This window comes from Megalobrama amblycephala, linkage group LG14 (genome assembly GCF_018812025.1).
Source record: "Megalobrama amblycephala isolate DHTTF-2021 linkage group LG14, ASM1881202v1, whole genome shotgun sequence".
NCBI classification, from domain to species: Eukaryota; Metazoa; Chordata; class Actinopteri; order Cypriniformes; family Xenocyprididae; genus Megalobrama; species Megalobrama amblycephala.
Genome location: NC_063057.1, coordinates 25,540,610 through 25,554,102, shown reverse-complemented (window position 1 = coordinate 25,554,102; position 13,493 = coordinate 25,540,610). Strand labels below are relative to the sequence as shown.

Genomic DNA, 13,493 nt, shown 5'->3' with positions numbered 1-13,493 from the left:
CAAACAAGAGAAAACGTATCTCAAACCCGTTGCACACCGTTGCAGACCGTTTCCAGGAAACATGTCGTTCAACCCGGAAAACGTAGCAAAACGTTGCGCACCGGTTTGAGCTTGAACGTGCCCCAGGATTCTCCTGTGTGTTCTCCCGACGGCCCTGAATCATCCATCGCCCACTCACGCACGTCTCTCCCGGACGTCACGGCGACGCGCTTCCATCGTGCTCATCTCTCGGGACCACCATCTCTTCGGTGAAACTAACTTTCACGCAGGGACGTGCACAGGGGGGTTGCTCAGGTTGCCCGGGCAACTGCCCATATGCCCTTCTCGACTCACGTTGCCCTTCCGAGATGGAAAAAAATTAAAATAAAAAAAAATGGTACAATGGATGCAGAATTTCACGTAGGCCTAGATAAAAAAAAAAAAAAAAAAAAAAAAAATCGCAAAGCCTCATTCATATTCGTGCACCCGTCCGAAGGTGAAAGTCAGTAGGGGAAGGGCAAACTCTGTTTACGTGGCTGCAGCGCTGCACGCGACCGGCACCTGAGCTGAGCCTGCATGAGCGGCACTAGGAGATTGTCGCGGTTGTCGGGTGAGACGACTTAACGTTGTCGGAAAGGTGAGTAAGGTTATAATCGTTAGCGAAAACGAACGAAAAAACGAAAACTAGGTGGGAAAAAACATCGTCGTTAACTGAAATAAAAATAAAAACGAGGCATTACAAAAAAACGATAACTAACCAATGTGTGTTTGGCAAAACTAACTAAAATAAAATAAAATTATAGATTAAATGTCCTTAGTTTTCGTCTTTGTCAATGTCTTTCATAGAGCAAACGTTCAGCTGCATTTCATTTCCCTGCGTCTCTCACTCACGCGTCTCTCTCTCACATACTCGCGCGCTCACAGCCCCTCCACTCCGTGCACACCGCGCCTCCATGAGAACGAGTGTTCCCAGCTAACCAAAATACGTGACTGTTACGTAACTGCAACGTAATTTGGTGACCAAACTTTCGTCGTGGCAACCGGAAAAGCGAAAGGTGCCTATACGTCACCACAACGTAACTTTGTGACGTTGCCAGTTAGTAACTGCGACGTCGTGGCAACGTTGTGTATCAATAGTTGTGTGTTGGTCATCATTTGGTAATTCTTATATTTATTTATTTTTCTATGGGCAGTAGTTTAACCTAATTTATGTCCTCATTTGCCCAAACTAATGTAAAGGCTATTCCAACAGCTGTGAACGATGAATGCAGACTCGAAATGAATTTATTTTGAAAAACACACAGAACATGAACAAAACTCCAAATAAAAATAATAAAATACACTCAAACTATAAATAAAAACATATAGCCTACAGCGAAACATAAAATAAAAGCATTCAAGACGTTTTGCTCTCAGTATCATTAAAAACATATGCTATGCTAACGTAACATTTTGCTAACATATATTTCAGACGATCAAGGAAATCACAGAGGTAAAAATATTAACAAAAGTACTTAAAGTAGACTGTGGGTAATGTTACTTAACCAATCTGACGCAGTTGTTGAACTTTATTGCTATAAAACTGACGAGAAACACGGAGAAACGTCGACGCTGTCCTCTCCAGCAGCTTGAATGTTTTCCTGGTTGCCATGGCAACTCTAACGGCCACCAGCACTAACGTAAACATAACAATAAAAAAAGGTTTTGCGTCTTTCCAAAGTTAACTTTATACATTTTTATAAAAGCCATTTATTCGTTGTCACCTCGGAAAAATAAATTCTTCTCTCAGAAAAATTAACTTTACACTCTTATCAACATACTGTGGGCGCGCGCTGTATGTCACGTCACTATATATAAAAAGCAGTCATCCATACTCTGATTTGGTGAAAAGAAATTTTTTTTTTTCTTAAGGGACATTTCAGTCTTGTGTCTGACATTTAATTACACGTTTTATATTGCAAATTCTGGTAATAATAACATATAAAGAATGTGTAAATGATGGTAATGAAATTACGAGCACATGACGTTGCTGTAACGTTGCCAGTAAGTCATGGAATGACCATTATATTACGAATAGAGGACGTATCTGGAACGTCCTTGGTAATCTTGTAACGTTAGGAGAACGTACTGACGACGTTGTGAGATGGTAATTTGATGGTAATAATATTACGGGCATACTACGTTGTAGTTACGTTACTAGTAAGTCATGGAATGACCAATATATTACGAATAGAGTACGTATCTGGAACGTCCTTGGTAATCTTGTAACGTTAGGAGAACGTACTGACGACGTTGTGATATGGTAATTTGATGGTAATATTATTACGGGCATACAACGTTGTAGTTACGTTACTAGTAAGTCATGGAATGACCAATATATTACGAATAGAGTACGTATCTGGAACGTCCTTGGTAATCTTGTAACGTTAGGAGAACGTACTGACGACGTTGTGATATGGTAATTTGATGGTAATATTATTACGGGCATACAACGTTGTAGTTACGTTACTAGTAAGTCATGGAATTACCAATATATTACGAATAGAGTACGTATCTGGAACGTTCTTGGTAATCTTATAACGTTAGGAGATCGTACTGACGACGTTGTGAGATGGTAATCTGCAGAGATGGGCGTAAATACATGGAAATGTATTTAAAATACAAATACAAAATACTGTTTGGAAAAATGTATTTAAATACAAATACAAAATACTGTGTGGGAAAATGTATTTAAATACAAATACAGTATTTTGTATTTTGAAAATACACAAAATACATGTGAAATTGAAGATTCAGTGCAGGTATCCCTATTAGGCTGAAATCTATCTGGGCCTATTCTGAATGCCAAAAAGCATTTAGATGTGTGCAACTACTTAGAAACTTACCTCATTTCTGCTCTCTCTGTCATTCTCTCTCTCTCTCTCTTTCTCAAGTGCTTGCTTCCTTGCTGGTAATTACAAATAAACTTATGTAGTGCAAAATAGCAGCCATTTACTGTTTATACTTACTTCTGACAAGGTTACAATGTAGTCTATTACTTATGGTGAACACTACTAAAAAAACTGTAAAACTGTGGGAACCTTTTCTGCTATATAGCAAAGAATAGGGATGGGTGATATGACAATATATGGCATGGTTTCACAATTATCAATATCAGTTTTGATACCACAGCAAAAACTGAATTTCAAACTCTTTTGATGCTTTTTTTTACGCAAGTAGTATAGTAACTTTTATATTTATTTAATGTAAAGTTTATTTGTTTCTATATACATAATTAGAAAATATAAAGTTTATCTAAAATAAAAACTTTTTTAATTAGAAATCATTTGGCACTTTTTTTTTGGTGAACAATAAAACTAAAAGTGTAGTGTATCTTTCATCATTGTCATCACAAATGCACACAATCACTACACTAAACTGATGAACACAGACAATGATTAACCTAATTATTTCGTTTCTACATAAACAAACATTTGCATAGATGGGTAAACACAATCACAATTTGGAAATGTGTCCAGTTACATTTTCATAAAGCACCATGTTTGTAAAATTTAAAATGATTACATTTACAAAATGAGCCTGCATAGCAGAAATAATGAATAAAGTAATGGTCGTGTTTAATACAATCGTTAATTGAAATAAAATAATTAATGAATTAAAAAACATATATAACACAGTATTGTTCAATTTAGTGTGTTATCATATTAATATGTTTTGTTCTAATGTCACAAGTCACAATTTCAAGTTTACTGGTCATGAAACCCCCGTTTTACCCTGGTCGTTCACACCTCTGAGTTTCAAAAAGTCTGTGAAAATGGGCGTGTAAAGCTCTGAAAAAGTGGGAGTGTAGAGGGGGAGAAGAGGGGAGAGAACAACCAATGAAACAGAGACATACAACACACTCATTATACAGAATAATGAATATTAATATATGAGCACGGAGAAAATGTCAACAAACTCCCAAGCCCAAGGGAGAAATGTGAAAGAATATTTAATAGGGCTAATAATAGGTTACTTTGATTACGTTTACGAGCACTGCAGTCTCAAAATCAGTCTTTTAGAATAATCGTGTCGTCGTGTTCAGATAGGCTACACCACTGTATCAGTGTCCCTGTTTACACATATAATTCATTCGAAGAAGACTTGATGAAATATGTGTGCATAACTACACCATGCTGGTTAATGTTTGGTGCAGGAGAATGTGTGTATAATAAAAACTTTAAACACGGATACTTTATTCTGTATGAGCTATGAGCCACGTGGCTAGTGTTATTAAACTCATCGCGGAGCTCCGCACTGAAACCGATCATATGCGTGCTCCGCCTTTATATCGTAAAAACAATCGTATTTTTCATGTGTTCGTATTCAAACTCCAGTTCTGACCGCATCGCGAGAAAAACACAAACAACATGTGCTGCTGTGCTGAAGGAAACAGCCTACGGCTCGCGTGTTTGAACGCAGCTAGAGCAGGCAGAGGTGAATGAGCCGCACTTTTGTGACATTTGAATTCTCCGCTGTAATGCGATCTCACGCGAACATATTTCCATTTGTGCTGGTAGATTACAGCAAAACAATCCACATGCACACAAACCTCTGCTCTGGTCGCGTTGCAGGAAAACACATTGTGTTGTAGCACTGAGGAAACGAACACCAACGATATGTCTCTGAATGACAAGAGACCGAGGCGAGAGAAGCGATGCTTCCTCATGCATAATACCGCAATTATAATCGTATGCATACTACAGCGCAGTGATTGGACTGAATGAGCTTTATGTCATGAATATATATGTCGAGAGTCTACGTCAGCATGTTCGAAAGTACACGATGACGTCAGATTTTGTGACGTTGCTCCGACTCGGCTTTTCAAACAGGAAGACAGAAATCGCTCTGGAAAATGCAAAAATAACTATTTTTCACTTATGAATAACATTAATGAGTACCTTTAGTGTTTTCAATGATGTGCAGCCTATACATATCTGTTTACATCTCAAAAAAAGTGTTTTGGGGTTTCATGACCCTTTAACTTGATTATTTGGTTAGGGTTTGAGAAGTGTACTAAAAAACTTTTTCACATGTGTCGTCAAAATGACCCACAACCTAATCAGTTTACATGTAAAGAAATCCATTTATTCACAAACTTCTCATGAGACGAGTGTTTGACATAGTATAAGAGGTGTTTGACAAATTATTCGGCAAACTACTTCCTCTCATCGCTGCTTTTTGGTGGTTTGGAGAACAATTACTCAGAGTCGCCCTCTGTCGTTTCACAGAATTATACAACAGAGAACACGTCAAGCATAAAAGCCTCGTAGGTTTACTGAGGAGCACGCGCAGTAAGCAGGTTCATGGCGTACAGCCATGCGAATTGTGAAAGTATAAACAAGGCTTCAACTGCACAAGGCTAAAGAGAAAGCGGAAAGTCTTATCTATGTAAACGATTTAGAAAAAGTTCCATCGATTCACAATTTATATCATCGCTACGAATATACGATATTGTCATATGATATCACCCATCCCTAACATGCAGTAAGGTTAATGCTGTGTTCACACCAAACGCGAATAGAGCGTCTGGCGCGAATGATTTCAATGTTAAGTCAATGTAAAGACGCGTTTACGCGCGTCTGGAGGTCTCGCGGCGCGAATGAGGCGTTTAGCGCGGCGCGGAAGACGCGAATTCGCCTCATTCGCGCGAATGACGCGAATTGAGCGTTTCGCGCGAATGGTGCTTTTTGTGCATTTAGCGTTTGACGCGAATTCGCGTCTGACGCCCGAGTTGAAAAATTTGAACTTTGGCGTAAATTTGCGCCGCGTTAACCAATCAGGAGCCTGCTTGCTGCTGTGGCGGCAGGCCCGCCCGGAGTCACTCATTCAAAATGGAGGAACGACTGATATTATCAGTGAGCAGTCACCCAGAGATTTATGACACAAGTTCATACTTCAGACAGGAATAAAAAGGACCTCGCTTGGAAGAGTGTTGGTGAGGAGATTGGGCTACCTGGTAAGTTGTAAATACACATTTCACTTTTGAGTCACGTACACGTTTATCGACCCGCAGCCTTCCCGCGACGCTGACCTCTACGCCGCTGTTCTGCTCTCCAGAGCAAATACAAAGCGGTAGCTCTCTCGATGAATGCACGATCAACATCAGCCATCTTGCAAACAGACAACCGCCTAGCACTTGCCTACGGTGGCCCAGTAGTGCAGCAGAACGAAATTAAGCCACAACACAACGAAATCGTCACAACACAACGAAATCGCCACAACACAACGGAAACAAGCCACAACACAACGAAATCGCCACAACACAACGGAAACGAGCCACAACACAACGGAAACAAGCCACAACACAACGGAAATGCTCCCGACCACTAGGGGGCAGTTGGTTTGCGGAAACGGACAATTGCTCGCATGCGTTTTTATGGGTCTGGATCGGTCTGGATGCTTTTTACGCAGATACGAAGAGACTGTGAGTATGTAGAAAAAATATCAAATTGTATGTTTAATTTTAGCGCTGTTAATCACTTTAACACAACTATATGTGTCCTGTGCATTGCCATATGATATAAGTACTGTCTACATGCCAAGTAGTAAGTCACTGCAATTTTGTGTTGTTAAATTTTATTTCAGAAGAATATTGCTTGTCTGAATGCAGTTGCTGGTTCTTCCCTGAAGTTAGTGATTTTTTACAGATCCCAATGTATTGTCCATTTTGTGGCGCTACACTGGAAAGCTGTCCTGCTTTTTGCAGTGCATGTGGTAAAAACATAAAATTTCTAAAAGATAAAGTTCCTGATGGAAATGAGCCAAGCACAAGTGCAGGTACATAGCGAGGCTGTTGCTATATTGTTTTGGAACAAAATATCTGCTTGGTGAACGAGTATAATGTGAGAGATTTCTATATGTCACTGTGTTTAAAGCAGGAAAATCAGAAAGAAATACACTGGATTCCTTCATGAAGTTCAGGGCTGTGAAGGAGAAAGAGAGGAAAACCTTTTTTACTAAGAAATGTCAGGAATCTAGGAAGGATAAAAAAACGGTGAAGGTATCTTCATACGCACAATAGGGATGACTATTTCAACTTAAGTTACATTTCATAATTACTTTAAGTTAAAGGACAGTTAGCAACATTAGTACCTTTCATATGTTTCCTATGGAATTCAGTGCAGTTGCTAGGTATCAACTAGTTATTATTCATTTAATCTTTCAGTTTTATTTTCATAAAATAAAGTTTTTAATAAATATTTGTTAAATAGCCACATGCCCCACGTTAAAGCCTATTTTAATTTTCAGTTTGTGACATTTTTTATTTAATCTTTTTATGTCTAGATTTATGTTGGAGTTATGTGGAGACATAATGGTGTTCTAAAGCCTATGAGAGGGAGGACCCTGCCTCTTGAAGTTCAACCTAATTGGTCATCTGAGCAACTGTTAACAGCTGCTGAAAAGAAAGTAAAAGATTTTAATCAGGACATGGAAGAGGGTCCCTATGTTTTGCTGTACCCAGACGGTTCAGAGGTGAAAAACATTCCAGGAACAAACACCCCATTCAAACTACAGCTGTACAAAGAGGCACTTGGGAAGGCTTACCAAAGAATAACACTGTTCGTCTGCACAGGTCAAGATTTTTCAGCCATTGGTGAGCATATTTAATTTAAAGTAAATCTTACAAAAACATATGTATAAAATACTATTTACATGAATGGGTTTATATCAAAGTGAATTTCTTATGTTCATATTGGTTTGAAGACTGTAGTGGAGATTCTTCGAGCGAAGACAGTGAAGTGCAAGTAAAATCTACCTCACACAGTCCACATTATGAGAGTGACACTTTGGTGGGTGCATTAAATGCATGTCTCCTAACATAAATATAACATTTAATTGTAACTCATTTTAACATGTGGCTTGAGTTTTTTATGCAGATGTGGGATGATCCAGATGAAGCAAGCACACCAAAGGCAAGAAGCACATCAGACAGGTATTATTTTAGCATAGTTAACAGGGCATTCTTTGAGGGTGAGGAGTAGAGTTGTTTAAATTAATTTATTGTTGTTGTTTTTCAGACCTTCTAATCTCTCTCTGCCTTTTTTGGACAAAGTAAGTTTATAATTTATGTTCATAACATGCAGTTACTTTGTTAGAACAAATGAAAAATGTACTCTGTCTTATGTGTTTTGTTGAAGGTCAGTTATAGTGTTTTTTTTTTTTTTTTACAATTCTAACAAATCCAGGAAGCAGGAAAAACAAATGTCCAAGAACACACACAAAAGTGCTACACGTAAGCTTATTGTTTTATCTCAGAGTTTTAAAAAAAGAAATTAATTGTTTTAAAAGCAGCCTAACAATTACTTTTGTTTGTCAATGGATGTAAATTCCTGATACTCTTTTTCTTTTTACAGCAATTACACACATCTGTACGCACCAATTGTCATTGAGAGCGATTCCGAAGAGTCAGATGAGAGCAGACAATATGTTCAAGAGGAAAGGTTCTAGTTTATTAATTACTCTTAATATCATGTTCCTAAATTTATTCGGGTTTTTTTTTGTTTTTTTTTTTATTTCATAATTATTATTTTGCTTAACTCAATATAAACCTCTTTATGTTTTACAGCACAGAGGTATTATCTGCTGCAGACATTGTGTCAGATCTGTCACTTAAGGTGAAAAAGACATCATGCAGCAGATTCAATATAAATAGAGCAGATGTTTGGGACGGAGCAGTTCGTGGATTTAAACGTCTATCATATGACCCACTGCATGACATGCTCGTCAAATTCACCGACGATGATGGCACAGTAGAAGATGCAGTAGACACAGGTGGTCCCAAACGTGAGTTTCTAACCCTTCTAATGGATTGCTTAAGAGCACGGAGAATCTTTGACGGTCCAGACAATAGAAGATTTCTCACATTTAACAATGCAGGTAAATTATTTACTTAACTCTACCTTGCTCATAATTGTCTTTTTTACTAACTGAAAAACTTCATTTACTACAGCTGCCAGAGATGACGACTACTTTCTTGCTGGGCGGATGATTGCCGTTTCAATAGTTCACGGTGGTCCAGGTCCGCGCTTTCTGTCAGAAATGCTGTACGATCACCTCACTGGGAGGACTGACATTAATGGAACAGTTGAAGATATAACAGATGAGACCATGAAGGCAGCTTTACTTGAGGCGCATTCAACTTTCATTTAAGCTTATTTTAAGTTTTTTTTTTTTTTTTATATATATATTATGGTTCAAGGATTAAGTTTAAAGCTTTTTTGTATTGGCTTTATGAAAAATTTATTAGAATTTAATTTGTTCCTTTTTGTTTTTATGTTTTTATGTATCCTATTTACCAGATATCCAGTGCAGCTTCATTGAATGAATTACACATGCTCATTGACAAGTATGCCAGCTTGCTGCAGACTGCTGGCTGTTTTGATTACCCACGAAGTGTAGAAGGCAAAGACAACATTGTGAAGGATTTCATTCAATGGTACATATTGTACAGGAACCAGTACTCCATACAAAGGTAAGTTGATGTCTAATTTGCATATTAATTGTTGCATTTAATTATGTTCCATATAATTGTCATTACTTTCTGATCTTGATGGGCTTTCCACCTTGGATGTCATCCATGCCCTGGAACAACATCCAAGTGTATTCAGACCCTACATGTGCTACAGTGTTGAGAAACTAAAACCTGAATCATTGGAGGCTGTCTTCAAGGCTCAGCTCAGTGAAGATGGTAGCACCAGACGACAAGAAGAAACAAGGATTCTAGGATACTGGAGAGACTATCTGCTTGACACTGGAGGTAAAGGATTGAACATCACTTTTTATTGTTGTTGTTTACATATTTCATATTATTCCATTTTTTCTTTTCTTTTCTTTTTTCAGAACAAGAAACTGGAGTCTTCCTCCAGGACATCCTGATGTTTGCTACAGGACTGGATTCACTGCCTCCTTCAACGATTCTGCCCCAGCCCCGACTGAGTTTTGAGTGGACTTCTAAATTTCCCATTGCCAGCACCTGTGCCAACACAATCAAATTGCCAATCTCCAAAAACTATGAAGAGTTCAAAAATGCAATGGACTTTGGTATCCAAAACTCACCTGGTTTTGGATTGCACTGAGCAGAGCAGAGCAATGTAAATGTTAAGGGATATCTATCCCTTTAACAGTTTGTTCCAAATAACAAACGTTTCTGAACTAACTAGAGTTTAAATGCGGGCCATGTTCTTTAAAGTTATATAGTTCTCCACACCAGTTTCCCAAGTGTGAGGTGCAGTCAGATTGCTTTGAGCATGTAGTTCTTCAAAGTTGGCCTGAAGCTGTTCATCTCCACAAGTACTAATAGTCGGTTCAATGAAAAAGTGGTCCAAGTCTTCCTGTGAGACACGAAATCCACATTCTCTCCCATTAAACCTTTGAGAAAAAGAGGAAAATGTGTCTACCATTATATTGTTTGGTGTGAAAATTCAAGGCACAGTATTGAGAGCAATAAAAGGTTAAATTGTATTAAATTCTGAATTTTATTTTTGGCTCAAAATAACACCGTACTAAACCTCATGTCAATCCAAAGTTGAATGACTTTCTTCTGTAGAATAGAATGTTAGCCCCAATCTCTTTTCACTTTAACTTTACGAAAGAGCATTGAATGAAAGTAAATAGTGAGTGAGACTAACAATATGTATATTATTTCTATTTTGTGTTCCATGGAAGAAAGCAAGCCTCATGGCTTTGGAACAACATTAGGGTGAGTACATGATGGCAGATTTTGAGGTTTTGTGCCAACTATCATTTTAACAATTCCATTGTAAAATGCAAGTAAGTTTAACATTTAATATAGTCATATACCAACCTGTGTGGAAGAGCATACATTGCATCTGGTTTACCAGAAGGACAGCGAGACTGTTTAACTGCCCTAATGGTGTGAGTGTTCCAAATTTCTTTGCATTCATCAAGGTCAATCTGCAGCACACTTAAAAACACAAAACGCACCAAGCATATATGCTCATGACTGCCATTAAAGAGTTGTTTCTCTTTCAGGTCATTTAGAAGATCCATCCAGAACTGAGACCTGTGTAAATAATCCAACAATATTAACATCCCTTTTAGACATTCAGGCCTGGTTTCACAGACAGGGTTTAGATTAAGCCAGAATTAGGCCTTAGTTTAATTAGGACATTTAAGTAGAGACAAAACAATGGTACTGACATATTTTAAGATACTTCAGAGCCAGTTGCTTTCAATTAAAACAGCTCAAACATAAATTTGAATCTGGGATTAGAACATGTTTTAATGTAACATTTCCAACTGTAAAATTCAGCAAGAAAAGTAATATTAAATATAACCCCAAAACATCATGACTGTAGACTATACCTTTGTTTTCTGAAGTATGACCACCAGCTTTCAATTCGTTGGTTTGTGGTTGAGGAGCCATACATATGGCTTGAAGCTCCTGCAAGGTCATCTGTGTGGACTGATCTCAGAGAACATTGGATTGCAGCCATAGTTCCATTTTCAGTTCCACAGTCTGTGCGAAGAAGCTTTGGTATGACCCCAAATTCAGTAGCACACTGTAGGTAATGATGAGCTATAATATCTGGGTTGTTATTGCTAGCTCCACAAACTAACCACATCACTTTACGTGAGTAACCATCAATGCAGCCACTTATAGCCAAACCGTATGGTTTTAATTTGTCATAGCCATCAATGTGCCAAACATGATTTGGCCCCAAAGAATGGTAGACCCTTCTCACAAATCTTCTTCTTGAGCGTTGTTCAATACCTAATGGGTCAAGGTCTGCCATCATAAGCATTACATCTTGCCTTCTCACCGTAAGATTGTGTTTTTGGCGTAGGGTCTGGCACATTGTGCGGTAACCATAATGCTGTCCAGAACCATTCAACTCTGCAATGATAGCTGTCCGGACATTGTCCAAAGGCGAGTAGTTTTTTCGTTTGTACAAAGACAGTCTGTTCAATTTTTTTTTTTCAGGGTACGAAGGCTCATTTTAATGTTGTGCTTCGATGCCAAGAAATCCACAATGACACTGTAACTGTGTCCATCTCTGAAGTACTTTAGAAGAAGATCATCCTCAGAAACATGGACTGATGACTCTAACCATCAAGAAAACATAGCATTAATATGTAATGTTTTTTACATAATGTACATACATAATGTAATTGGTTATTGGACACACTCAAGCTTTCAATACATAATAGAAAGGGTATTATTGAGTTACAATTTTAACTGGTAGAACCACCTGCCTCAAAGAATTCAGTTAATAAAAAGTATGCTACAATAACAGTAACTTATGTTTTAGATACACACTAGACTTTAGGTTCTAAATGTTCTAATATTTTCATGATTATTTGTGCATTTGAGCCCAGTGTTCAAAATGTGTGTATAAATTACATCCGATCATATGATCAAGCTGAATTCATACATAGGCCCACTTACCACTTTGAACTTCAGCCAAAAACTGGACATTAGAACCACACGAGCCACAAAAGGCTATAATAATCCCCAGATCATTTCCACAAAATGGACAAAACATGCCAGCCTATAAAGACAACGGTTGAAATTAAACATTTTAGCTGACTATCAGGCAATAATGAAACAAAAGCAGATCTAAGTTGTCCAAATCGAAAGTAATTTATTTTTTGCTCGTTTTATGAATCGATACATTAAGATAATTAGGATATCCAAACATTTAATAAAACATATTTTGTTCATTTAAAAATTATTACACATATTATGCTCACATTACTTACATATAGAGAGAATCTCTTCGTGTCCTGGGGAGATCGGCTTTTCAGTGCCGACACTGCCCCCTAGTGGTCGGAGCATTTCCGTTGTGTTGCGACTTGATTCCGTTGTGTTGTGGTGATTTCGTTTTGTTGTGGTTATTCCGTTGTGTTGTGGCTTGTTTCCGTTGTGTTGTGGCTTGATTTCGTTGTGTTGTGGCTTGTTTCCGTTGTGTTGTGGCTTGATTTCGTTGTGTTGTGAACTTATGTTTGCTTTTTTAATTTCGTTGTGCTGTGCACTACTGGGCCACCGTACTTGCCCCTCCCACAAGAAGCGGATTTCGCCTCGGACGCGCGTCAATTTCGCTTCAAACGCTTGTTTTTTACGCGCGTCTATTTCGCTCTAGACGCGCGAATGCATTCAAAATGTTCAAGCGGCAAACTAGACGCGGTAGACGCGAATTTTACGCTCTATTCGCGTTTGGTGTGAACGCAGCATAATGCTTCAAACACAACTAGTTGATGCATGAAAACAACACCCTGATAAAGAGGATGACTGTCTCAAAGTATTTTGAGTATTTTGAAAATACAAAAATACTCATCTTAAATGTATTTAAATACAAATTACATTTGATTGTCAGAGCAACTGCCCCTCAAAATTCCTGTGCACGTCCCTGCTTTCACGGCCTCAGTTCAAACCCTCCCGCGGAAACGGAAGAAGCCAATGAACTGCAGCAGCACTGAACTGAAACCCAGCAAGCAAACTGACGCAAGTA

General features: G+C 38.2%; 3 protein-coding genes across 3 annotated transcripts; 2 read left to right on the top strand and 1 right to left on the bottom strand.

The window, feature by feature from the left end:
- Positions 1-7,320: 7,320 nt before the first annotated feature.
- On the top strand, positions 7,321-9,208 carry LOC125244380. The gene is made up of 8 exons (XM_048154471.1): positions 7,321-7,615; positions 7,726-7,811; positions 7,899-7,954; positions 8,040-8,073; positions 8,208-8,254; positions 8,376-8,462; positions 8,588-8,898; positions 8,972-9,208. The coding sequence occupies exons 1-8, from the start codon at positions 7,321-7,323 to the stop codon at positions 9,169-9,171; spliced, it is 1,116 nt and encodes a 371-aa protein (XP_048010428.1). The 3' UTR covers positions 9,172-9,208.
- Positions 9,209-9,572: 364 nt separating this feature from the next.
- On the top strand, positions 9,573-10,097 carry LOC125246357 (G2/M phase-specific E3 ubiquitin-protein ligase-like). The gene is made up of 2 exons (XM_048157330.1): positions 9,573-9,778; positions 9,862-10,097. The coding sequence occupies exons 1-2, from the start codon at positions 9,637-9,639 to the stop codon at positions 10,095-10,097; spliced, it is 378 nt and encodes a 125-aa protein (XP_048013287.1). The 5' UTR covers positions 9,573-9,636.
- Positions 10,098-10,184: 87 nt separating this feature from the next.
- On the bottom strand, positions 10,185-12,638 carry LOC125246325. The gene is made up of 3 exons (XM_048157286.1): positions 11,347-12,638; positions 10,826-11,044; positions 10,185-10,389 (listed from the first exon to the last, which is right to left on the bottom strand). The coding sequence occupies exons 1-3, from the start codon at positions 11,838-11,840 to the stop codon at positions 10,185-10,187; spliced, it is 918 nt and encodes a 305-aa protein (XP_048013243.1). The 5' UTR covers positions 11,841-12,638.
- Between the last annotated feature and the right edge of the window lie 855 nt (positions 12,639-13,493).